Source organism: Anopheles coluzzii, chromosome 2, assembly GCF_943734685.1.
Source record: "Anopheles coluzzii chromosome 2, AcolN3, whole genome shotgun sequence".
In the NCBI taxonomy this organism is placed as follows: Eukaryota; Metazoa; Arthropoda; class Insecta; order Diptera; family Culicidae; genus Anopheles; species Anopheles coluzzii.
In genome coordinates, this window is record NC_064670.1 from 100,226,007 (window position 1) to 100,253,643 (window position 27,637).

Consider the following 27,637-nt stretch of genomic DNA (forward strand, 5'->3'; position numbering starts at 1 on the left):
TGCTCCTGCCCGCACCCCGGGCCGGGCCTTTGCGGAAATTGTAAGGTGAAGGTTGCACGCTTCCAGAGAGAAACGGGGAATCAGCAATCGACACACACGGTGGCGCTGATAACAGAGAGAGGTACTCATCTTATTTCCTTCGCGCCGACAAACCGCTGATGTGAATGTTTTTTTTTCTTTCGGACAAAGAGCAAGACAAGACGAATCGCGCGACTGATTGAGAAATTGGGACACGGCCCCAACGACGGCTTCTTTGTGGCACAGGGTGTGGGGTACAAAGGTGTACACAGTACAGCGCCCGATCGGACGTCACAGCCTGCCGAGAATGAGGTTACCTTCCAGCTGTCAGTTCACGCGCGCGCTTTATGGACGTACAAATTCCCGTGTGTGTGTCGCTTTAAAAAACTAAGTGCTAAGTGGGCCTTGAAATACTTTCTGCGCTCAGCATCAACTGCTTCAATTCACACACGCTCACGGTGCGTCACGGTGGCAGTGTTGGCGAGTGTCAGATGGTTGGAATTTTGGTTTGAATTCTTGATGTCATTTAAGGTCCAGCTTTGGTCCCAGCAACAAAATACCTTCCTTTACCACACCTGTTTAACCAGCAAATGGTTATCGGAAATGTTCCTTCTATCGATGGGTTAGTTTCACACCTATTATTTAGGTAGAGAGAGGCGGAGACACACCTTGACCATCTATTCCTAACGAGACATTTCCAAAATAGCCGAAAAGAAATGTACTTTACTTCCAAGTAACTTTGTCCCTCAAGAATAGAACTGTGATTAAACATTGAAATGAATGTTTGAGGTGCTAAGTATAACCTAGATCGAAGTGAGAATGTTGGCCCCATTTAATAGACATGCGTCTCTCCGAATCGTAAATCCTCCATCATATTTACCGTCCTGCCTCTGGCTGTTCTCTGGTTTGATAACGCGACTTCAGGGTGTGGCGACTACCGAGGGCCTGGTGTTAATTAAACGTATATGCAACGGAGTTCCTGCATCTGGAGGGTGAAGCTTGGGGGGAAGGGAAGGTTTGTTTGATAAATGATATGTCACCGAGGCAAGATATCACCTGCGGAAGTGTCAGCGAGAGTGAAAATGAACGTTCTCAAGTGGAGAAAGAAGCAGGTAACAACTAAACTCAAAATAGACCTGCCCCGTTGGTATCGGTCCCAGAGCACCTTACGACCCTGTTGGGAAGGGGAACTTGCCCCCTTTGTATGCGTCGGTGACACATCGGCGCGTTCCAGTGAAAGCTATCGCCTCCCGACATTTTATTGAACGTGCGATAATTTTTGGCAACCCTTTTTTTGGCTGCCCCCAGCGCGGTCACGCCTGCCGTTACTGAAACCTCCGTCGTCCGTCCCTTTTCCCTACAAGCGATGTTTATCAATAGAGGGGATAAGGGGGAAGCACAGTGTGAGTTCCGCCACTCCCCTTTTGCCGTGTTGTTGGTGGTGGATGCATTCCCGACACAATGTTGCCTTTTATTGAGATATTCTAAGGTACGCTCGACGCGCGAAGCGTGTTTGATAACCGCAAAACGAATCAATTCGTGTGTTTGAATGTGTGTGGGGACGACAATTTGTGGTTTGTCTAATTATTCATTCCGCGTAGTTCGGAACAGGTAATTGAGATTTCTATTTCTGAGCCTAAGGAAGAGGCCTCTCCCACACACACACACGCGCACTCGACGCCAATTCTACGGAGGAGATCACGTTTCACGTTGTTTGAATGGGGTTAGGAAGTTCCAGCGAATTAATGAGTGTTCAACGTGATCTTTGTAATATCTTACTCTCTCTGTCTCTGTCTTTGTCTCTGTCTTTCTCTGTTCCTCATGCCACCCATAACTCCCACCTTGATTGCGCGATGATAGCAGTAAAAAAACGAACGCCACTCACAAATGAGTGAGACAACAAACGTCGTGTAATATGAATTGAGCTGCTTTGTTGTGCAGTTATCGATAACCTAGTTTCTTTTGCTCGCTGTGTCTCGGAGGTTTTTTTTCTGCACAAACACAAACCCCTAACGAATGCTCTTCAATTGCGTAAATCATCAATATGTATAACACATGACCGGGGGAGGTGAGGGAGAGACATTCTCCTTATCAGGATCTGGCGGCGGTTGTCTGTTTGCTTCCCATTCACTCGTCTCTTTTCCTGCAACAGAGAGTGTGTGGAGAGTGGTCGAATTGTTGAGCCAAAGATGGGACACTAATCATTGCGCAGAGTCACTTGCGATGAAGGTGATAGTTTGATCAACTATTAACCGTGGTTCGAGTAAAAGGGGGGAGGGTCGGCAGGGTGGCAAAAATTATGTGACGAGACGAGCAAACACATATAATCACCTACACCCGCAAAAGAGCTTGAGGAGAATGGCAATTGCTGTGTACACCACGAGGACTTTTCCAGAATGGAGGAGCGACAAAATAGTTTCAGTTGTAGCTGTGTCTTGCATGGCCCGTATGGCGTCATCGGGAGCATAGTTTGATGGATGTGTGTGCTACGTGCGGTGAAGCGCTTAGGGGTCGGCGTTTTCCTCCCTCGGCCCTTTGTAACACACGCTGGGAAGGATATTTTTAGCAGTACGATACGATACATGGTGATTTGGGAAGGAATGATGTAGTCCCACATGCTGAAGAAGGGATAGGAAAGATTTGTAAAGGCACGAAGATGATGGTGTTGTGATTAAGGAAGTTGCTGTGGTCATGTCAACTGGAAGAGAAGCGAGGTGTGTGTGAGTTTTGATAGGGGAAGAGATGATGAGGGTGTGTAGTACTATCTGCGCTTGAATATATATCCTCTGTCATACTAACGTGCTTTTTGTTATCTCATGTTCAGTGGGAAGAGTTTAATATATTTTCCTTTTTTCCTTAAGTATGGAAGTTTTGGGCGTGTAGTTTTTACCCGTGGTTATGAATAAGATCCATTCGTAGGTAACAATCACAAAGAGATGCTTTAACAAGTTTAAAAAGCATCAAGAAGAAAATCCTCTCTGTTGGTGTAGTTTGGATTTGGTCGATGACCGGTCTTGTTCTGGAATTGTACGTTGCTAGCTACACTATTAGTCTGGTCTGATGGGCCCAAGTTAATTGCCAATTTAACTAAATGCATGAATCAATTTTACTTTACTGCTCAATTGTTGCGCTACAATTCTCTTTAATGTATCCATTAAATACGTTATCGATGGTTTTTCTTTAACTTCTTTTCCCATTCTAAATCGCTCACACCCATCATAATGAAGCAATTTCAGCGATTCCTTCCTCAACCGCGTGTGTGTCATCGTGTGAGGGCGATCGGTATCAGCTAACAATCTCACCACGATGCAACACACGCTTTAAGAGGGAAGAGGAAATGTGATCTGTCTATTGCTACATTCTACAGCCAGGCAGGAAAGGCAGCACAATTCTAGCTTCTATTTCCTCCTACGATGGTGGTAGTAAAGAACCATTATTATGATGTGGTAGACAAACACTCGCGCACATAAATACAGCACCGCACTCTCGTGTGGTAAAGGTCGCCTCCCCATATGGTGGGGGGCCATACGGTGGTTGAGGGTGTTCGTCCCCGTCGTCTCGGGTTGGCGTTTGTGTCAGCCACCGTCGTGTTGCTGCGTCTCTTTAATCCTCGTCAACGTTTGCGCGTTGCGTTTCGCGCGGCGGCAGCGGATCGTCGTTACGTGACGTTTCCGAAGGCGCGTGTACCTCAACACAACGGGCCAGGCTTGCGTGAATGTATCGATAACGCACACATTTGTAGAAGGTGGTGAGGAGGAGGGGGGGGGGGGGCGTTGCGGCAGGGGGGTGAGCGTTATTTTTATCACACACGAAAGGTGCTGCTAAATGTTTGCCTCATCATCCGCTTGTCGCCCTCTCTCTCTATCTCTCTCTCTATTTCTATACGTTACGTACACGCGTACATACACCAGTGCGTGTAGTAGTGCACCAAGGGAATGCAACGGGGTGGGTGGATGTTTGGTGGGTTGGCGTGGTTATTGTTTACAACTATTCCATTCTCGTGCTGCGCCAGCTGAAGAACAAAGGCAACAGCAGCGCGTCCGCGTTGGGTTTGTTTTTTTTTCTTTTGTTTTTTGTTTAATTCAATTGCAACGATTTTTTTATGCAATTCCCGCGCATAAATTTATTCAGCGTCTGTGGACGTGAGTGCTTGTCGTCATTCCCGGTGGTTCTACGATGAGCAAAAAATGCTCATCAATTGAGCTGAGGTGAGTGGAAGTTTAATTGAAAGTTTCTTCTATTTTCCTATCGTAATACACAACATTAGATGCAAAGGAGGAGCTAAGCGCACGGAGAGACGCTTTAAGCATGCAAGAAATGATTAATGTTTTAATGTGTTTCCTTGTTTCTCCCATTGTGAGCAACTGTGAGCGTGCTCGCATAAACACAGCGAGTGCATTGATATGCACGACTTGCAAAAGACTTGAACATCACCGACACACGTGTAACGGGAATCGGCGAGGCATATTACAATGTAATGCGCAAGAGTTTATGTGTTTGTTTTGCGCGGAAATTGTGTATTTAAAGAGAATGTTGCTCAACGAACTAAAATTCTGTCATTTTCCACCAAAAAGAGTTTTTCGCTTTAAATGCGCTTTCGATTGCACCGAGCGGGAACAACAAGATCATCGATCGCGAAACATTCTGAAAAGGAAGCGCGTAATTCCTCCTTTCTTCTCCGTCCTTCCCTCCTCCCAAAACGTGTTATGATAAATGGGAGTTTCTGTTTGGAGAAGATAAAACGTGCTATCAAGCGAAAGACAAACACAAACGAGAGTCCAGACTGACCGAACGACGAGCCCGCGCAAGTGCGGGGTGCGCCAGAGACACACGAGAAAGCATAATTACAAAGTGCGATTTACAAAATTGCAGCTCGGGCGTAAAGCGTCTAATTAATGCAATCGTTAATCATTTGCGCAAAGACACGCGGTGCGTTGGGGCGTACACTCGAGCGCGAAGTGCAATTTACCACCCTTGCCCTTAAGTGATACATTGGAGCGAGAACAGGAAATGGGAATGGCAAAAAGTTCTTGTGCGTTGTGTGTTGAACTCATTGGAGGAGAAAACGGCAAGCCATCATTTTCGGTTTGGATCGCGCATTTAATTGATTTGTGCCGTAATTAGTGTAGCATTTTCTCTGTTTCCTTGCCTGCCGCTCGGAACGCGTTGAAAGCTTCCAGTTTGAAGATTTGTATCGCAGAACTGTTTGCTTGTAGAATTGTTCAATATCGACATGGTTTTTGCGTTGTGAAATTGTTCTCGCTGAAAACACTGTCACATTCATCATTCCCGGGTGATAGTGGATTCATTTGTCACTGCTTCGAAACGTATTATTGGATTGGAGAAATGTGAATCACGGAGAATTCGGAAACCGAATGTGTGAAAATCGATGTGAAAAATAAACTCTGCATTGGAGAACAACGAACACAGAAGAAGCTTTTTTCGGATGGGGTCTTGGCTCGATTACCATACTACGTCATAAATCATCGTTCAATTTCGAACCGGATGCTCTGGAGGGCGGTAGGCTCTTTGGAGTTGTGTGTGGCGCGGACAGGACAGAAGCTTTTGTGCACAGTACGATTTCGAATCGATGGTGACAACTCTGGAGTCTGGTCTGTTCGGGAGAAGCCAGCGAAGAACGGCTACTTCCACCACCTTTTGCAATTCATTTTGCAATTCTCTCCGTACGAGGCTCAGCCTTCAGCAGCGTGCAATAATTCTTTCAAGAACGCTTGACATATGGTGATGATTTTTATTAATTTTACCCGAGCTCTCTGGATCGAAGTGTGAAGGGCTATGAGGTAGGGAAGCGCACTCTTCTTTGGAGGCCATGTAACCGGAACACTAATTGACAACTGCAAGCAAATTGGACGGAACGTTTTAAGTGCGCTGCGTGGGGTGTGTATGTGTGTGTGCTTCTGGTATTAATTTCCTAGTGGACGTACGAATCGTTAAGCCTTCTTGAAAATTGAAGGATGAATGAAAGAGTATTCATTCAACATTCGTTTGAAATTGGAAGTGCAAAGTGCCTGCAGTCAATATAATTTTTTTTCGATTTCAAAACATGAAGTTGAGAATTGCTTCATTAAGTCTGCACTTGTAGCATGTATTTTGTTTATCAATGAATTATTTTCAGCATTGAAATTCAAGCAAATCGGAAAATCTGAATATTTGTCATAGAGATGTACGTAGAAAGTAGTAGAGTGAGTTCTTTGAATCATACAAGTTGGGATCTGATGCTACGGATTCACTAAGCGTGGGCAGCTCGGTTCATTTTCATGAACGTGATCGGATTAGTTCTTTCGTTTAGATTAACTGATTCTGAGTCGTGATTCTTGCGTTCATTTCAGCTGATGCACCATCAAAACTATTTGGCAGACCAGGAAGTTCTTTATTTCGATCAGTAGGACGTTGTTTTTGTGAACGTTCTGGTAATACGGTTCACGTTCATATTTGTATGGAATGAAATGAACGACGTACTAGCGTACTAGGGCGTTCTTTATTTAGACGAGTAGGATGTTCTTTTTATGAACAACTCAGTACATTATAATCTATTAAGAACCGATGAACGCTGATTCGATTAACCTAGGTCGTTCGTTCTTTAGAATGAACTGATTGAATTGTACGGTTCTGTTTATTGGGGCACACCTCTAGGGTTCGCTCAACCATACTTAGGAAAATCATTCGTTCTTGAAGAACTTATATGAATCGGATCATTTTTATAAACGAACTGAATGTGAATGGTAGTTTTTTCTCTTCTGCCCAGTGTTTGGACAGTCTGATAAGCTGGCAAAAATGTGTGTAAGTAAGTCATCATTCATTCGTTCTTCCGATCATCAGTGATTCCACGGGCTTCAACCACTTCTAGGCGAACGAACGAACTGGACTCAAACAATTTGGAGAACGCAGTTCGTTAACTCACTTGAAAGAACTGAACAAACTGTCGATTCTCATTCACAGATTTTGTGCTGACCAGTGACTCACTCAGACTGAAACGAATCAAGAGTGAGTCGCTAGTTGGTTCACAGAGTGAATGAATTCATTACCAAAGGAGTAGTTCAAAGATTTCTGTAGTGCATTTTACATGAATCTTCAAAGAGTGAGAAAATGATTCGAATAGCTAAATGCACTCCGTACCTCCGTACCGTATGATTCCATTACATTCGTTTGGCCTTCACTGTGCATCTCCAGTACTTGCAAGTTCGGTGAAGTTGAAGCATAAAACACAACACAACCTGCCCGGAATGGCTGAGCGTGTTTTGGTGAGGGGAAAAGCGCCATAGCTTATTGTTCCATTTTCTGCACCGTTGCACACAGTTGCGCTCACTCTGGCTAATAGACGCGCGAGCATGTCCTTCCTGGAGAGGTGGTGGTGTGGATTTTTTAAATTCTCTTTTCTGCTCTTTATAGCTAACTATTACTTCCGAGCATAATAGGGATGAATAGTAGTGCACTTCCCGTGCAAGATGAAATTGTTCGTGAAGCACACACCGGTTCGAAGCTTAGTGAAGGATTTTGTTGCTGTTGTTTGTTTAGCAACTGCACTACAAAAGCACAATGAAAACTGCATCGTTCGTCCCTAGGACACTAATCCCTAGTGTCCCTAGGACGGAATGAGCTTTATGTCGTGTTCCGGTAAATCACGCCCAAAGACGGTGGTTTTAATGTTATTCCCCACTTTTGTTGCGGTGCTCCGGAAGAATCGATTCCAGTGAGTTTGGATACGGCATGGATCGCGTTTGAATGATGGCTCTCTGACTGTGCTTAAGCAGCTGCTACTCCTCGGTAAAGAGCAAACGGCGACAGCATTGAATGCAGAATGGAAGCTATTTTTAACATCATTCTTCCGTCCTTCATTGTTGTCGACAAGGAACTTAAAGACTCTCCCACACATACACTATTATACAAAGAGGATGAATGCCGGATCGATTATGCTTACCGTTGAGCGAGGGTTTGCTTCATCTTCAACTGCTGACACTCAACCGAAAAGTTGTTGGAATGCACGTTACCTTCCCCGAATGTTTATTACAAAACTCCACTTTGGCAATGGTTTATAGCGCGCTCCTTAAAAACTGTTTTAAAAAAATCGTCCTTTTCCTTTCCCGCGGCTTGATATTTGGGTCCAAAGGCTAGGCAGCATTTAATAAAATATGCACAGCAAGCCAGTCAGCCAGCGTGCTTTATGGTTGGTTGACCTTTCCGGTCGTTAACATTGGATGTGTTTTAGTCCAGGCGGGAGTGTGTTCGGGTTGAATGTTGATATCCAACGAAGATAAATCATCACCAGACACCCCAACAGAGGTGCAGAGCAGAAGAGTGCCCGGTACAAGCACCTGAGAATTTGTTCGTTCCCGTGGTCCGAAGTGTACGGCCCTTTTTGTTTAAGTTCCCGTTGTGAAACGTACTTGCAGTTTGGGTTATAGGGAAAATGTTTTCAAATTTGGGGACATCATCACTTCCTTTCTCCTCAGAATCTTTGGGTTCTCTCTCTATCTCTCTGACCAGTGTCATTCAAAAATAAGCTTCCTTCCCTTGAAGCCGCTTTGAATAGAGTGTTTCTATTTTGAATTCTACCAAACAACTTCCAGGCCCGAAGGTGCGTCCAAATGCAGCCGGGGAGAAAAGGGACACAACCCATAACACAAATTTATCGCCCGGCTTGGTCTGGTGGTCGTGGTGCAGGGCTGGTTGAACCGTTTTGCCAATCGTTTCGCCCTGGGTGCTCCTGGGTGTGCTTCTACCTGTTTACGTCGCTAGATTCGGGATTTTGGGAGGTGCCAAAAAAGGATCTCCCGGGACAATGCGAGAAGCTGGGAACGTCCAGTCCCGTTCTTTCGGTCTTCAGGCTGTTCTCGGGAGGGATGAGCAGAAAGTGTTCATATTCATATTTGTCTTTATAAAGCCGGTCAGTCCCCGGTCAGGCCCTAGTGGGGAAAAGGCTTTTTTTGTCGCCTTCCAATTTGCTGAATCAGCCGCACGTTTTCGGAAGCTGTCTGCATACCAGCCTGATAATGGACGTGCGCAGCACATTGGAGCTCTTTGTCCCCGGGGCAACGACGCGTTGTGCTTCCACACTAATGCCCCGGCACTTATGGGCGACTAATGGGCAATAATATTTCGCCTATCCTTGCCCGGTAAAGGTCCGCAGTTTTGTTTTTTTGTTATTGCTGCAGTTGCTCGTGTTAGGCTTGTGGCAGCAGTGAAAGAGACAGCCAGAGAGCATGCGAACTGTGAAGAATCGATAAGTGAAGCCCGCCGCCCGCGGTCGTTTCTGTCGCGGAACTTCCTATTCTGAGCTGCGCGGAGATGTCTATGTTTGGCCTTATTATTATGCTGCACGTAGCATCGGCCACCATTTCCTCTTTGTAAGCAGACGGTCGGTTCGGTGTTGGCATTGTGTTTTGATGATGCGAGATGAAGTTCGGAAGAATCGATGCGGCATCTTTCCAAAAACCGGGGAGCAAGGGAAGAGTGAAGAATTTGAACGGATGAGCACTGGAAGTTTACTTCGGGTATTTTCGGGCTTCTTTTTGGCTTGCAGCAGCAATGGGAAGAAGTAGCAGAAGCACTTTGCATAAACGGAAGTGGAAAGGTACGTGCGTGTGTGCTGTGTGTGTAGGGTGCCATTGGGTGCCAGCAGCAGGCACGATGAAGTACAAATCAATATGCCATGGAGGGGTGTTATTGTGCTCGTATAGAAAGACAAAACCGTTTTATGGAGAAGGAAACAACTTTAACTACTTTGTTTCTATTTTTTTCCAACGGCTGTTAATTTAAACCCCTTTTTAGCTTGAAAGAGTGGGCTTAAACGTCTTCTGCTTCTTTTAAACCAGTAATGGCACTCTGAGCAGCAGTGCCGTGTAAAAAACAGTAGCCTCGGTATGCTTGTCGCGGTAAAGTGTCAGCAACAATTAAACCTTTAATTTGTCAACAGAGCGCGCGGGGCCGCCCAACCAGCTCTTGACTGACAGTGTAGCGCTGTCTTCTCTCCCCCTTCTGTCGCTTGTTGCCCTGTGTTTCTGAAGGGGAAATGCATAATGTTCTGACGTTGCTGGAAAGAAATGAGTTTCTTCCGCAATGGGATGCCCACCTCCGCGTGCCTTTACACAGGCACTGCGGGATAGAGTTACTCTGCAGATGACGATTGTGTGTTTTTGTGACGCAATCTTTCTCCAGCAGCTGGCACAGGTTTTGCTGACTGGCTTACTGTGGCGATGGAGGTGATGTTAGTCTGTGGGGCTGTGAGATGAGCATGTTTTTAATGCACGTTTTGTGGGGGAAGGAAATGGGCAGAAGACGAGATAAAAATCCTTTACTATTTGCTCCTGTAGTCTTTATAATATTGTGTGTTCTGTTTTCTTTTCTGTTTATTAAAGTATTTGTTGTTTTTTCTTCTTCTTTTCTACTTTTAGGTAAGTTGTGCGTCCTGATACAAACATAAGCTAATTCGGAACGTTTTGGAGAAGGAAACGATGAGTCTGTTGGGGTAGATTACTGGGCCCAGAGTACAAAGGGACGGCTTCTAGCGTATGCCACACGCCCAAAACGGCCAACAATAATGAGTCTGGCGTTGATTAGGATGCGGATGATTCTCTCGTACCTACTCGTGTTTAAGCGAAGAATCGCAACAGCATGCCAATTCCAGAACGGCCCGAAAGACATCAAAATCCAGTACACTACCAGCAACGACACTAGCAACACTTCCCACTCCCCATCAGCACGGCTCCTACGCTACACGCAATGAGCGCGATGGGATTGTTTTAGGGAATTCCGTACACGCCAAAGGCAGTGCGCGAAAGGCTGGCCGCATACAGGCCCTTACCAACGAGAAGCGAAAACTCGAATCGAAAACCCCCCTCAACACGGACTCCCAGCGACGACGAACGATGACGCGTTTGGTAGGCCTCGCGCGTCTCGTGCGAGCCTTACCGGTAGTAGAACAGCAACCATTAGAACCAGAGGCCGCGCTAGAACTCGGCCGCCGATTATCGGCGTGTCCGTTTTTTAATGCTGTTTTCGGTAAGGGAAGAAGGAAGCAGCATAAACGCACACATACACACAGAGCGCGTTACACAGAGTGTATTGAACTCGAGCCGCGAGGTGCGGTGTTGCGTTTTTGTAGACTTTTTGTTTCCCTCAATTCCCCCTATTATCATCATGTTGCCTTCCAATCGTGTCGGGAGGGAGGTTTCTGTAGACGAAGGGAGAAAGGGAGTGGGGAGGAATGCCCTGTTCAAGTGTGCAGTGGTTCACTGCGCACTTATGGCGCTGGCTATGGTTATGGGGGACGCCACGGTCGACATCGGGCCCGAACTTACCGATTGCTCTCGAAAGCAAGGAAAGAGAGAGAGAGAGAGCGAGAGAGATCGTGTGAGGGAGCCCCCTGGCAAACCCTGGAAGGGAGGCGGAAAACGGGCCCAACTGCTGCCAAAACTGAAAGGGAGAATCAAGCCAGAGAGAGAGAGAGAGAGAGAGAGCGAACAGACGAACGAAATATCTCCAGAGCCAGGATAAAATCGAACGTGACTCTCCATGCACCACCAGCACAACAAAACCCCCCGAAAAAAAGGGACGACAACGACGTTGAAGAAGGGACAACGAACGTTCTGTTTGCTATGTGTGCGCGTGTGTGTGTTTGTGTGTGGACGCGTACGGCGGAATGAAGATTCTCTCCCCTGGCTGACTGACACCGAGGGACAGTGCAGAAGCCTTACACAGTGCGCTTTATGGTGGCAACTACTCGCTGTGAGGATGCGACGACAGGCAGCGACAAGGCACCCTCACAACAAAACCTAAAAATGTATTTCCTTTCCCTTTGCCACGAGTCGCGGGGTTCTTCATTACAGCATATTTCCCCGGCCCCCGTTTGTGTGTGTTTGTGTGCGCCCTACGAGGTTGCGATGCCTGACAACGTACGGGGCGCACGGGTTTCCAGCGAGGTTGTTCCTCTGGTCGTATGGCCTATGTGTGTGTGCATTCACAAGAACGAGAACTGGTGCGAACGGTTGCTGGGCTGTTGTGGAACACGTTGGAACAGCAGCAGCGGTAGCAGCAGCATCGTTTCGGATGAGTTCTTGCCAGCCGCCGGGGTTTTGTTGGATAGCAACCGTTCCGTAGGCTTCGGTTCCGATTAGAGTTGGTTTTCCCCGGGGTGGTGGAGAACGAAGCTAAAGTAGAAGAGAGAGACTGAGAGAGAGAGAGAAAACGAAGGCACTAACGTTTGTCGGGGACCAGCTGTTGATGATGAACCCGCAAGACCCTGCAGCAGGGCCGCAGCGTCGGTTAGGACTGCTTCATGGAACGTGGCAGGGGCCAGTGGGAAATCCGAAGGGGACTTTTTTCTATACTTTCTCGCCACTCAATGCCGCTGATCGAGTTGATGAGTCGCGTGTTGCCAGGATTAATCCCTTCCATGGGCTGTTCGTGCGTTGCAACCGTATCAAAAAAGAGGGAAACAAATTTTCCAGTTTCAATTTCCGACGTCTAGTAGCACTGCTGTGTCCCCCCGTGTAAGTGGGAAACTGTAGCTCGGAAAGTCATTGTTGCAGCAAAGGGGACCTATTATTAAACGCTCGCGAGCAGAAATAAGGGCAACAGATGCAGTGTGTTACAAGACTTACGACAAGGCTTCAAAATGCAATAGAAATTGGGAAAAGCCTTTCCTCCTCCGGCCTTTGGGAAGTTCTCATCAATGAACCATTCCCGTAGTAGTGCTCTGGCCGCGTTGCCATCATGCTGGTTGTTTTGGTTTCCTTCTCTCCCCCATCATTCGTGTTGTATTTGTTCATTAAAGGGGAAACTCCTGCTGGAACGGTTTGTTGCAGGCTGAAATCAATCGAAACGATTGAATCTTACCAGTTTCAATTTTATTGTCCCGTGGGAAGACTCTATACATCCCCTACCCCGGGGGAGGCCAAACAAGTTCCATTTCCTTCTCATGGAGCTCGCTTTCTTCCCCCCAACCATAAGGGTGGATTGCCTTCGTTCCCCCGGATTGCGCCGAGAGCCGAGAGTTTTGAAACGGTGAGGCGCTGTTGGCTGCGTTACCGAAACCTTACGAGCTAATTATCGAGGTCCAACAACTTCCCTCGTCCCTGATCTCGTCGGCAATGGGCAAGGGAATAGAACCTCAAAAGTGTGAGAGTTTCATGGAGTTTGATCGTTTACTTGTGCGCTCTCTCTATACATGTTCTTTGCTTTTGCCACAAAAGCATCTCGGTATCAATTTCCCGCGTACCGCGACCGTTCAAGAGTTCAAGAAACAACTGACATACAAACACACACACACACACAAGTTGCCCACGGGATTCACCTTCAAGGTGCTGTTTCAGCTTCACCGAACCGTTTCAAGAAGGTGGAATTGTGTGCGCTGTGGTTTTTGGGCCTTGTGAGAGAGAGAGAGAAAAAAAAACAAGAAGGCGGTTTGATGAACCTCCGAGACCCGCGGGAAGAAGAGATAAATAAAGAGAGCAAAGGAGCTCTTTCGATTATGCGCTCAAATTGGTATCATTCTGCCCTTTTTTCCCTTTTTCCACGTTTCAGTTTGAATGATTGTAAAACGTTTTTATTTCTGTGCGCCTATCTTGTTGAGGCCTTCTCAGTCGGCTTATGCGGAAGACTGTTGGATGATGTCGATTTTTCTCAACAACAAAACATGATATTTATTATTCATCGAGTTTCGGGATTGATTTTCGGTTTGCTATTGATTGAAAGGGCATTTAAGGGGGCAAGCAAGAAGCATAAAAAAGGACCGCCGTAAGGTCCGCTCTTTTCCTGCGTGACACATGTGCGGTGCAGGTTCGCGTTCATGCTCCTTCTTGGTTTGCTGGATTTATTCCTTCTCTCTCTTGGATTTCTTCTGTCCCGGGAAGATCTTTATCCGGCAAATGTGTACGTGTTTGTGCGTGGAATAGAAAGCTATCCACAAATCCTCCTTCCCGTGCTTAGCGTAAAATGAACTTAAAGAAGCATTTCGTTTGATCAACGATACTGTTGGAAGAGGAGAGAGATAATCGAGGATTTGGAAGAAAAAGTTTGTGTGCTGCATGCTTTCCACGCGGGGCGACGGGGCAGCATCCTTTGCGCTGTTTGGTCGCGTTACTTACCGGTCCGTGTGTTGTGGTGGTGGTGGTGGTATTACATCAGCTCAGATACACCCAACTACACTTAACGTTGAGCAGGAATCCGGAAGAGTGCGAGAGAGCCGCAACGAAACTTGTTCTGACTCGACACGAACTGGCGGTAGTTGTGTACATGATTGGGTGAAGTCTTTACAACTTTCCACCAGCTCTTCCCGGTGAAGATGATGGAGAAGCAGCTGCCGAGCTGCTCGAGGAGTACACTCCTAGCAAGCGCTTCTGGAAAGTTGGGTCCGATTCCAATGCTCCTTCTTCTTGCCTGGCGCTACAAAATCCACTTTCGGACCGGAAGCCACAGGCAGCAGCAAGGTTTACTCTGTCTCAAGCCCCCGGGCTAACGTGACGTAAGAAAATGGAAGTCGTTCCACTGTCCTGTGCGCTGTGTGCGCTGGTGTTTGCTTGCCCCGCACTCCCAGGGTCTTTGTCCCCAAAAATACACACGCGACGCTCTCTCTCGCGCGCCCGTTCTTGCGGGTCTTCGCCCGCTCGTCGGCTTTGAAACGAGCCCGGGCACAAGGGTTTCACATTGTTTATTGCACCCGACGCACCCGCACACCCGTCGATTAAACCCGCCGTGGGCATGCCGCGTAGCTTGTGTTTGCTTAGGTTAGCCGAGTGTCGAATTTTCCCAGCCCCAAAGCGTTTCGTTTTAAGGAGGGGATGTTCCCGGGATTACAGCAAAGGCGGTTGGTTGGTGGTTGGGAAATTGAAATTTTCTGCTTACCGGTGGGGGAGGTGGGCATGGGATGAGCTGGCGGGATGATGGGGTCAGTGGAAAATATGAAAAAAGTTTGTTCGCTAAGAACATGATTCAAATTATCATCTTAATTGAAGTTGTTGTGGGCGCTGCCGGAAGTCGGGTTGGAAGGTTTTTTTTATGTTCTAAATTAAGCAGAGCTGGAGGTGGATACGGTGGACAACAAACGGCTTGGAAAGGCGATACAGTTTAAGGACGTTAAGAGCTAATTTGTGTATGTGAGAGTGTGCTAAATAATAGACCACCGGGAAGGAAAACATTGGACTATTCAAACTACTCTACCAGGAGTATCGACTGTTATGCCACAGGAGATGAAGTGTACATGAAACTGAAAGTAAACCAAGAGATCCGAATGTTTTTCTTGAAAACAACCATACGTCGGTACATCGAGCCGATGGCTGAGAATGTTCAAAGTTGGTACAAAGTGTGTACCCGTAACCCCTAATGGTACCCCGTAATGGTTGTACAGGGGTTTTGACAGCGTTTGACAGGAAGTATCAGATATTCGATCCTCACGCAAACCCTCAGCCCGGGAGCGGGTGGCTAGAAGAGGCTGCTACGCTACACGGTGGCACTGCGGGCGGATGTATCGTCGACTTCGCTTTATCCTTGGATCGTGCAGTAAACATGCTGGGAGAGGGAAACTACGGGGCAAAAAACAACCCATGGAAATCTATCCGCTTTGTTACACTTAACACAACAACACGAATGAGTGTGTCTGAATGTATTTCGGAAAACAGTGTTTCTGTTCTTATTAATCCAGCTCTGTCCAGCCGCTAGACACAGCTTTTGGGAGTGTTTTGCTATTAATAGATTGCACACAACATGCTCTTACCGTTTTTAGGTATGCCGCTTTTTAAAAATGTCCTGCTGGTAGCCGTCAATTTGGGATGAAGGATAGACACGTTCGCGCTTGTGGCACGAGTGCATCGACGCGTTGCACTGAAAATCTACGATGTTTTTTGTGTGTGCCTCCATGCGAAACGACCGTTTAAATGCAACGATCCACACAGACACACAGACACGTTTATCGTGCTTAGATGGCTGCATGTAAGTGTATGTGCCCGCTCGGCAGGCTTGAATGTAAATCCAGTCCGGACAATTGTGTCCAGTAAACATTGTGAAACTCCCCGGCGCTGAACTGTCTCTGAGGGATGGTGGTGATGGTGGTGCACATACACCCAGTTGATGGTACATCGACTCTTCAAGTGTCACGTTCGTGCCTCGTGTGGCTAGGGCGGTTGGGCTTCTTTTTTATTTTTGCTGACGTTAATCCTCTCACCTGGTTTGGCGTGTTGCAGCTTTGGCCTATGGTTCTGCTGGATGCACCAGCACAGTCAGCAAAGTCCCGCTGGCGTGGCGTTGCGGTCAGTTGCATTGTTATGTTTTTGGTTTCAATTGCTGTTTTTGAAGAGATTTTGTGGAATGTGTGTTGTCAAGTTAATTTAATCGTGCTGAAGATGTCAATATTGAAGCAAATATTTAATTTTCGTTAGACAATATGCTGATTGACCGTGTGTTGTGAAATAAAGATATCTTACTACTTGTCAGCTAGAGATGTGCGCACTGAGTTAGAGTGAGTCAGTGAGTGAGTTAAATTCAACAACTTCAACTTAAGTGTTCCTATGAATCATTTAAGTGAATAATCTTCTTTTTTATGAATCTATATTATCTGATTCCAATTCACACTGATTGTTGGAGTCGGTGCAGAGTGATTTGAATCTCAAAAGAGTGAGTTGGATCAGAGCAGGGAGTGAATTGAATCACAAAGAGAAGCAGTGCATAGAGTGAGTTAAAGATTCAAATAGCACGCTCTTCTATTCCGATACAATACACCGAGGAAGGGCGAGTATTCTTCTCTCCAATACCTATTATCAGCAGAGTCGTCTCTCTTGCCCATATCGTCATGGATGTTATCTGCAAAGAAACAAACACATGTTTGGTTAGTTAAATTGTCGATAAAAATCGTTTGGTTTTGCTTACCATTCGCATGATTCATGTTTGATTCGGATTTGCAACATTGAATCAGTAACACTCAGAAGCGCTTGTTTTTTTTTTTACATTTGCTTAAGACATTTCATACGTTTATTGTTCAATTTGTATGCGCTACCCTTTTGCAAAGGCATCCATCGCACATCTTTCGGGACCTTGTACGAAATAGAGTTTGCTACTGAGTGCCACCGAATTTCGGTTCCCGCGTTCGAATTACGTTTTGTTTTCTTCTTCCTTCCCTGTATCGTAACATACGACGACTCTCTTGCTGGAGGGCAGGGTATAAGCGAAGGCTGGAGACGATGCTCCGATGATTCGCGTGTACCCCCCCTACCGCGCTTCCTACACATTGGCTTTGGCTAGGTTGCTGTATATTGGAGTGCGATGTGTAATCGCTCTCCAAATGGAAACAAACTCAAATAACTAATCAAAAACATGATGCCTTTTGTTTTTAAATATGACTGTTTAACAGTTTTAATTTTCGTTTTTTGTTCTACTGTTCGTGAGGGAGATGAGGGGACGAAACAAATATTGATTTTAAGATTAGCGAATAAATTAAAATAAATATTACATGGTACAATCGTCGCTGCGACAGGCTGAGGAGGAGTTACAAGAGGACCCTAGGCTTTCTGGAGCTGTCACAAATTAGGATGAAATTTGTGACGAGTTCTTCTAGAAGTTCTGCAGGTCTGCTCGATGTGTTCCTACCGCCGATCGGGACGATCGTTCGTTTTCGTCGGTCATATGTTTTCGTTGTCTCGAAACTCAGCCGTTTCGTTGTCTTGGTGAGTGGAGCAGTTGTTGTGGCACCGAAAGCTTACATCTGGGCAGCGTACTGCTGCTGGGGCTGCTGCTGCTGCTGCTCGTAGTAGTACCGGTAAGGATCAACGCTGGCCGGGGCGGCGACCTTCGAGGGGCGCATCACGTAGGCAGTTCGTCTGGATGGGAAAAGAGAATTAGAGAGAAGGAGAGTCACAAGAAAAAGAGTTAGCTCCCGTTTTTTTTGGGGGAAATTGACCTCCCGCGAGGTAATGAACACTTACCGGTTATCGTGTCCGGATGCGTGCACCTGGAAGCTCGTCTCCTCGTGGTGATCGTGGGCGAAGATTTTCTTCAGCGCCAGAATACCGGCAATGGTGAGCGCAACCTTCGAGATGACGAGCGCCTTACCGGCGATGGCAGCGAGCGCCTTCAGACCGATCGGGCCAGCGATGCCCATCGCGGTCAGGAAGGCGGCGATCAGGTAGCGGTGGTGCTTGTTCTGCTTGTTGCCGCGGGCCGCCTCCGACTGCTGGCGCATGTCGAAGCGGACGACGTGGGTGCGCAGGAACTGCTCCACCTTGTCCAGCAGGGTACGGTCGACGGTGGTCAGGCCGCTCATCGAACGGGCATCGTTCAGCAGCGGGACGGTCACGTTTTCGGCCTTGTCCTGCTTCACCAGCGCGATTCCATCGAGCAGTGGGATGGATTCCTGGAGGGGAGATGGTAGAAGACGATGAGGAATTAGTTTCCGGTGTCTTCCAGGGACTTTTTTTTTGGAGTTGGAGAACTTTGATGACTTCGTAAAGTCGAATGTTTGACCATAAACTGTTCACACAATTAACTAGCTACTCCACAGAGCTCCAGAGTCAACCTTCTGGAAAGCCTGGAACATCTGAGTCTAATCACTTATCACACACACAAACACAGAGAACATCTCCTGGACGTGTTCCTCACCATATCAATAGCACGGGAGATGGCGGTCAGGGCCTTGCCCTTCAGGCAGCCGGTGAAGTCCTGCTTGTCCTGGCAGTCATCGTACACCTTCTGCAGTACGCCCAGCTCGCCGCCGCTCGGTTCCTGCCGGGACGCACCGCGAACACCGGCACTGGCGCAGAGGGCCGTCGCGATGACCGAGGCAAGCGTCACATACTTCAACATGGTGCTACTGCTGTACATTCTGGCTGCTTTGGTTTTTTTTGGTTGCTAGGTTCTCTAATTCCACACACACTCGAACTGGTGACACACGCACTGATAGGCTGAGAATGCACTTCCACCGCTGTTGGATGCTGCTGCTTACACTGGAGCTGCTGTAATGCTTATCGATCGGTGCAACTGCTGATACTGACTTGAACAATTGATATGCGGCCGCTTTTAAACAAAACTGAATGCTCTGTTTAATCTGCAAAGTTAGGAAGGGCTGTGTGCATCTTGGCCCCCCTAGCTTCCTGCTCCGAACTCACCCACCCACTGTTCCAGCAAAGAAAGTACGCTACACCCACCCACGCGATCTCTGTGCGTCTCCTTCTTGCCTCCTTTTCCGACCGTTATAGCCGCTCACTGGTCCGGTGGAAAAGCGGGAAAATCGTCTGCGAAAAACTAACGAGCTGGTATGGTAGGCAACGGAGAGGAGAGGGCTTTAGAGCTAGATTCCAAAACGATTGGGCTCGTGTGTGTATGTGTGTTTGGGGCTCCTTATTTTCACATTTTTCAGTTTCGACCAAAGCGAGAGAGTTTTCTTTTGCTGTCGGTGGCGCCCGCCCGTCCGTTGCACTAACTTTGATGCAGTTTAAACTGTTTTTCTTCCCTCGCCTTCCTCCTCCCGGCAGTGTCGTCTTTCCTGTTCAGTGCACATTTTCAGCGCACTGTTTCCCCGCTTTTTTTTTGCTGCCGCCGCCGATGTGCGATGGAGTTTTCTTCGTCTTTTTTCTACCGAAAGGCGACGACGACTGCATTTGGGACTCGGTGCTAGCGCACTCTAAGGGAAGGGAAGGGTACACTCTATCGGCAGCCAATTGGCCAACGCGTTTTTTTACTCCTCTAATGGGTAACAATTTTCATATATCTCGTTTCATCTGTGGGCTGTGAAAAGGGGGAGGGGGGGGGGGGTTGAAGTGTAGTGAGCATATTCGTTGGTAACTGTTTTTTGTTTTAACATCGTCGGCTAATTTTGTTTTCATTTTACTTTCTACTCTTCTTCACCTTCACATCGGGCTGGTCAGTTTTGCAGAATTTGCGGGATATTTTTTTTTATTGTTTGAGCCAGAGCTTTGGCGCGAGGTTGTTGCATCGGTGCAGTTTGTGCTGCATCAGCACGGCTGGAATGGTGCAATGGTGTGATAACGAGAGCGCGTTTTAGGTGGCGAAAGAATAGCTGTTTTCTGATTTTTTTTTATTAATGTTGAAGGTCCAGCGTCCTTGCTTCGGTAAAGCTTGGCAGAATTATTGGAAAACAGGAAACACGTGCAGGCTAGAAGCCTTTTTCGAGCTTCTTCTGTTGATCTTGATCTATTTAAGTTTCGTATTAGACGATGCAGAGCACACACTACCAAATAGTGTCGTGGTAAGTTGATGGATTTTGCATACAGAAGATAGTAGGATCGAATCCAATATGGATCCTCTTACATCCGAGAAACTTTTCTCTTTGTTCTTGAAGCTTAAAAAATCTGGGTAAAATAAATAAAATGACGGTGCCATCATTCGCTCATCGGCGGTCTCTTTCATGAGACAAACCAGCATTGATAATTTCTATTTCGTTTAGTTTCGCTTACTTAAAAGCTCGTGAACGTGACTCAGAAAGAGATCGTTTTACTCTGGTGAGTTGACTGGGCTACGACAAGGAGCGATAGTTGATTTGCTACTCACCCTTTCAACCCATATTCAGTATTATCGAATGCCAGTCAAATTCGTCATTGGTAATAAACAGCATTGCGCCCCGCTGACTTTGTGCCTTTTTGCCACAGTCTCCGCCAACAACGAGGCACACCAATCGTATGCTGATGCACAAAAGTGCCCGTAACACAAAGAGGCGGTGGAAGAAAGGAGTGCAACACAAAAACATGCATGATTATGGGCTAATACGACCGTGAAAAATGTGCAACAAACAGCGGCGGCGTGTGCATGCGTTCGTGTCTCTCGTTCGCCCCATGCCGTTGGAAAGCGTGCGGCTTGGAATGAAAAGAAAATGAAACGCATCGGGCATACGCACTGTACTGGAAAAAAGCACAGTCTCGCAGGGGGGAGGGTGGTAGATCCGGGTGCAATATAGGATGTGCCAACACACACACACACACACACACACACACGCCCGAGATGTCGAACCTTACCATGCCAAATAGTAGCTCCCCAGCTCTCTCGCCGCAGGGAACAGAGTATATCATTAAATAAATAAATTTGTTTGCATGGATGCGTTTTGGAATTTTCCTTTCCGATGCACCCTGCGAGGTTGTGTGCTTTTTTTCTCTCTTCGCTTGCAACTAGAAGACGCGTACAGCCCCCTACACCCACTCTCATTTGTAGTTGCATCCAGTGCGCAAACCTAATAAGCGTACTGCACCAATCTGAGTGGTCTACGTTTTGATTTCGCTTGTTTTCTAAGGCCAGAAAATACAAGCAACAAGGCTAGCTATCTGCGAGTTATCAGTGTGCCAGCACTTTCGCCCGTAGTCTTCCCCGTTGTTGTAGGAGTGATTTTCGCCAGCCAGAAAAGGTGTGTTTTTGGCCACTTCTCCGGAAGCCGCCGTGGTACGAAGTGTTAAATGCAACATTAAAAATGAGCTCCATAAATCATACAGCGCGGTGAACGATGTGTTAAATAAACCTCTCAATCATCGCCACGTGAAGGGAAGGCTTCCAAACGCGCACAACTTATCCGATTGTCACGCTTGGGCGTTTTGCAAGATGCAGTATCGTTTCGTGCGCCAATCCATTAATATATAGGCTATCTGGGCTTTGGGATGGTTTACTGGCTGGCGGCCGCGTTGTGTGGAAGGGGCCGTTGTGTGCCTTATGTTTACACGTCCGTCTGGCTGGGAAAAGGGCGCACACTCTGGTGGCTGTGGGCCGGGCGAGAGGGGGCCTTCCTGTGGCCTAGTTTTCCCTGCTGCACTGCAGCGCGCTGCATAAGCAAAACGTCAAGGGAGAAAAGGAAGGAGGTTGTTTAGCCGGTGGAGGGGGGTACGCACGTTGTTTACCGTGACAAATGGCCGTTCAGCTCCGGTGTGCAGTGTGTGTGTTGTGTCTGTCTGTGTGTGTGATGCAAATCGTCACTTGAACGGGTCTCCTGTTCCAATGATGGATTGATACCCAGGGCAAGAAGAAATACAAAGTGAAGCCGCTGCCACCATACCACCATAACGATGTAAAGGCAATCGAAATGGAAACGAGATAGAGAGTTTCACTATCAATGGCACCACGGTGTAACACGATTTCCTTACTGCACGATGAAGACGACGATGGGCAGCTCTCGTTATTACTTATGGATGAAGAGCGTGTGAAGATGTCGATCGAATTTAAATCATCATCATCATCATCCACACCATGGAAGCGGCTCTGTCGCCGGTACACATTCAAATCAATATGTTTGAATATTTAGCTGCCCGAGAACTATTTCTCCTATTCATTTGCATATACTGGGTGGGGGTTTTAGCTATGCTTTTGGGTTTTTTTTAGTTCAACGACGCCGCGCACGCTAGATAATAACAACGTTTTCGTACCCTCTTTCAAACCCAAAAGTGATTGGATTGACGGAGGTTGAGGAATTCAAAACGATCGGATCGAATCGGATGGTTAATCATCGACTGCTACCGAATATTATTACGTCCGCCACCACCACCTTGAGCAGGCTTCAATGACCATGCAACATATTCAAACATCAGTCTCGCGCAAACATAAGCTTTTAGTAGTTGGGAAGAGATGTGTGGACGAGAACGGCAGCAGCATATAACGCTGCTTGACGCTCACACCATCCGCTCAGGAGGCAGTGAAACCGGTCGAGAACGCACGCTTTTCTGTCTGTAAGTCTTGGGACTTGGGAGGGAGTGATCACAGATTTGCCCGCTTGTGCGAAACGGCAATTCAGTTCAACGATCAGACACATTTCGGTCAACGTTCGGGAATGTGTTTCGGTTGCGTTTTGGACACGCGAGAAGCCGAAGAAGCGGAGGAGAGGAGCTTTTAACGTCGTTGCCATTTGTGTGTGTGTGTTTTTTTGCGTCTTCGCACTTTTCTTCCTTTGTGTGGAATGTGTATGTTTTTTTTGCTTTGATTTGTGTTGTTGTTGTGTTGTGGTGCGACTGCCATGAGGTCTTTGGCTTTTGGTGCTGGAGAAGTTGAAGAATCCTTGTTTGCTTCAGTACGATTCGAGTGAACGAAACCCACCTCCCACCAATAGGGGAGCGTCGTCGTCTTGGCTTGGTCGCTTCGTGGCATTTCGAACTATTTTGTAAAACAAAACTCATTTGCAGGCAACGCGAGGTAACATTCCAGACATTCCAGACATTGGAAGAAATCAAATTCAAGGTGGTGGAGACGATTTGATTGATTCCCGGGAATGTTACGGAGCGTTATGGCGGATTTGAATTAGAGCAGATCTCGTTTGCTGCTGCTCTGTATTCATCAATTTGGCGTATTGTAGGGTTGCTTAGCTGATTGTACAAGAGTATGTTAGCCTAGCTCATGAAATGTTAGTCTAGCAATGTAAATCTAACTATAAATCGGTGTTTTTGATATGCAAGAAACGATGTACACAAGCTTCTGAAAAACAATCTTGAGCATCTGGAAAAACATAAGTTTTGGAGCATTGAAATCCCAACGATTGAATCTTGAGGTACTGAAATTGGTTTGTTGACAATTTCCAAATCCACAAACAACCCCTGTAATACTAGACACTCTACAAGATCGATCGAATTGCCTGTTACCTCGTCTGACACTCGTCGGTGCTCGCAGCGTTGGTGCTAAATTGCGGTTCGTTCATTCATCATCATCGTTCACTTACGCGGGCGGGCGCTTCTCAATGCCACAAGTGTAAATTGCCAAAGATACGGTGGCGCGAAAGGGGTTTGCATCTGTCCGGGAACATGCAGAAGCAACAAAAAGTCAACAAAAAAAAATCCTCTACCATTTACCGACTGTGCAAACCGTATTGCTGGTGCACCGTTCTCCTCCTGCACGCTAAAAATAGCGGGCGGGTGCGATGCGAAAAATGCTGTCGGAACATTAACGTCTCGCCAAACGAGCAGAGCACACCGCCGCGGCGCACACTCCCGTGTGACGTCCCGGAGGACGAAGACGAATTCCGTTGCCACTGCCCTGTTACTTCGCCGCGCTACGGGAGAACGTGACGACTGCATTGGCAAAAGTGGTCGGAGAGCGAGTCGTGGAGTCCGCTGGCTGCTAGCCTTGAATGAGTTCAATCAAGTTCAGTACTGCCTGCCTGTCTGCCATCCCATCGACCATCCTTTTAGCCCCCTTTACCTCCACGTGGTGGTGAAATACGATGAACTTTTTGGAGGCCCCCAGAAGAACAGGAACCACGCGGTTATGGGGCGTTTTCTTGCAATTCATGTTCCAATAGCATACCATTCCACAGAGCAGTCTTATGAGAGAGAGACCAAGAGAACGAGAGAGAAAGACCGGTTGAGCGGGTGGGCATACTTTGCTCTACCCAGTCTTCTACGCATCTTTTGGCTCTTCTTTCTGTCCCCCTAATTCCAATCAACTCTTCTTAAGGGAACAACAGTGTTTGTTGTGTGTTGTTGTTGTGTTGGGAAATGGGGATTGTAACTGGAAAAGGTCCTCTGAAAATCCAACCACCATACCGTTTCGCACGGCATTTTCTGTACGTGGAAGAAAGCAACTGAGCTAAAATACTCATCACTCGTAATGGTTAACACATTAGTGCGTTTTTTTTTCTTGTGTGCGAAAAAGCAAGGGAAAGCGTTGGTAACACTGGCCGCCGCGTGAACTGGAAGGACGAAAAGGCGTTAAACGTTTCGCTGGGGCGGTTCACAGGGCTTTTGCACGGTTGGAATGTGTGTACAAACGGTTGGCCACCGTGTGCTGTGTGTTCCGTCCGTTCCGTGCGCACGGTAAATGGACGCTTTCCCCTGTTGTTAACATGCGCGGGCACCCCAGGACAGAGCAGACCCGACCCGCATGGTGGTAGTTCATGGAAGCGTCGTAAACCACCGTAACGGAGCAAGAACTGACCAACGGCAAGGTCTTTCTCCCTTTTGGCTAGCATGTAAAATCACTTTTGCTACAAAGCTATTTGTGTGCGAACGAGCTCTCTCATACACACACACACACACTGTAATGGTTGAGGGCCTGATGGACGATGGTGCGGGTTCTCAGGCTTATCCTAAACATTAGAGGATTATGGTGAGGCTTTGATTATACTGTGGAGGGGAATGAGGTTGAGGTGTGATGTGTCTAGCGACTATAGATTGAACGTTTACGAGTTTGCTGCTTGGGGCTAACCACCTGGTAATGGTTTAACTGTGGTATGGATAGGTCGTCCGCGTAGTGTCGTGCGAAGAGCACAGTTCTCAGCACTGCAGGTCGTGGGATCAAACCCTGGGATCAATCCGAGATAAGAAATCAAATACGTTTTCAGTTTATCATCTATCTGTTCGAATCGGATATGATGATTTACTAATCACCAGTAATGTTGTTTAGAACTCATTGAGTTTAGGACGTTCAAAATAAAATTAAAATGTTAAAACCGCTGGGAAAGACAACAACAATCGCCATCACCAGCTTCTCCTCCACACCAACTAAACCAAAGGTGTACAATAAAAAGGCTTCCCAAGCACACACCTCAAAAAGGAAAAAAGCTTCTTCTTTTACCTCAACATACCAACAACACTGTTGGGGAATGAAAAAGAATACAAAAAAAAAACACAAAAAAACCACACACACCTCTCACATTCATCCTTCTTTTTGAAGCGAACAACAGCAGCAGCTTCAGGCTGCAGAACGCGCCCAGAGACGACGAAGACGCATCCAGTCGACGGGTTTTTGTCCGCCGGCTGCTGCTGCTGCTGCTGCTGCTGAAAACCTCAAACCGGTTGGGCAACCTGTGGCTCCTCTTGTCGACGGCCACCGCTAAGGGAACAGACGACACACCGATGGGAGGGCTTTGTTATGTTTTTCTCGTGCGCTTTGTCCGGTTCGGTTGTGTCGATTGTCTGTCTGACTGGTTTCAGTTGCACGCACACACACACACACGTGTGCATGTGTGTCTGTGGCAATGAAAATGCCTAGAATGAGAAGGTCCGGGGTCGCTCGCTGCCATAAAGAACGCCGAAGAAGAAAAGGTCGCTCCGTTTGTTTGGTTCGCGAGGGCCAAAGCCGCCCGTGCTGGTGTCGACTCACCTTAGCGGAACATTCCAAGTCGATAAAAAAGAAATTGGTTTGGGAAAAAGGGGGGACCTGGGATGAAGGAGGGAGATTTGAAAGGCTTCGAAGAGAGTACACAGAGAGAGAGGGTCACTTGAGTGCAGCCACCAGGAGTAGTAGAATGTTTTGTGTAGTACCGTATCGTTGAGGTGCTGTAAGCCGGAAAGATGAACCACGGTTGCCGTCTGTCTCTTGATGTAAAGAACACGACACAAATGGAAGCTTTCACACACCCACACACACACACAGACATACAAGTGGCTTAAGGGAAAAGACACCGTTTCAAGCCAGTGCAGTGTTTGTACCTCGTGGTGGTGGAAAATGATTCATATCTGTGCACTTTCACCCCCCGAACACAGAGCGCAATTTCCGCAACGTCTCACATCTGGGGGGGAGTAGTGTGCTTGCACTTGCATCGTGATAAAGATGCCCCCGGAAACCTGAAGAAATGGCGCTCGGCTTAGAAAACATGGACAGCATCTGTGCGCCAAGCATGCCGATACGTGGGACGACGTGTTGGATTTGAACGATGTAACTTTGCCAGCTCGCATCCTAATCGCCTGGGAAAGATAGATTATGCCGTCTTTTGCCTGGTTGTTTTTTGTCCCTCTGGAGGTTCATCAGGGTGGGTCAGGTTTCTTAGAACTAGGGCGCGTCCCAGGGTTCTCTCGGACACGGGAGACGTATCCGATGGAACGTGCAGGTAACAGCAGCAAAACGGGAGAGAGATGATGAAGGAACCAAGTCGCCTAACCCCGCATACATGCGCGATTGTTCTGAATAAGGGTCAATGGGAAGCAAAGAGAACTCGGGATGCAGAAAATTAGGGCGTTATAGTTGGTCATCCGTGTATGTGTGTATGTGTATGTTTTTCTGTAAGAGAGAACCACACATACAAGTTCGAGGAGAATGATTAACGGAGTGTAAGGAATCCCTACGGCGCAGCGAGAATGCTTTTGATGCAACCGACTCTTTGGTGGGCGCTGGCATGAAGAAAAGAACCAGACCCGGATAATGTGTGTCTACCGTCCTTTTGAGTAGCTTCTTGAACCGGTGTCTCAGTGTTCGGAACTGCTCGTTGCCTATCCAGGAGTCTCGCAAATCTTGCCTCCTGGATGGTGCATGTGTGTGTGTGTGTGTGATGTAATGCACTTTGATAGTTGTTCAGGTTTGTAGCAACTCGTCGGGAGAGGCGTTGTGCTCAAAAGAAGGGATTAAAAGATGCATCACCTTCTCGGAACAGCTATTGCAGGTCCCTCCTTCCCGCAACGTGTGTTGTGTACGTGTTTGAAGCCTCGAAACCAACCAGAAGCATCAAACGGAAATAGTTCTAGACACATTTTCAATTGGGCGCTGGAATGTTGTGAGGCGGGTGTTTAGTGTTGTGTAATGCATTCAAATTATTCGTACGATTTTCTGCAATACCTTTGGTTGCTCTTTACATTCCTGGAAGATGGTGAATTGGATTGGACTTAAAGCTCGTCTCTCATTTCTGAAGTATTTTGAAGAATTCTTCAATCTGTTTTTGAGCAAGCGCTCGAACAACCAAACGAACGGAATGCAAATGTGTGAA

General features: G+C 47.2%; 2 protein-coding genes across 4 annotated transcripts in view; one reads left to right on the plus strand and one right to left on the minus strand.

Moving 5' to 3' along the window:
* LOC120961685 (serine/threonine-protein kinase NLK) overlaps positions 1-27,637 on the plus strand; it is a 73,897-nt gene that overhangs the window by 4,884 nt on the left and 41,376 nt on the right. The window lies entirely within an intron of this gene.
* LOC120961687 (uncharacterized) lies at positions 16,949-19,708 on the minus strand. Its single transcript, XM_040385633.2, has 3 exons — positions 18,622-19,708; positions 17,949-18,376; positions 16,949-17,843 (listed from the first exon to the last, which is right to left on the minus strand). Exons 1-3 carry the CDS (start codon positions 18,841-18,843, stop codon positions 17,723-17,725), a joined length of 771 nt encoding a protein of 256 aa, XP_040241567.2. The 5' UTR covers positions 18,844-19,708; the 3' UTR covers positions 16,949-17,722.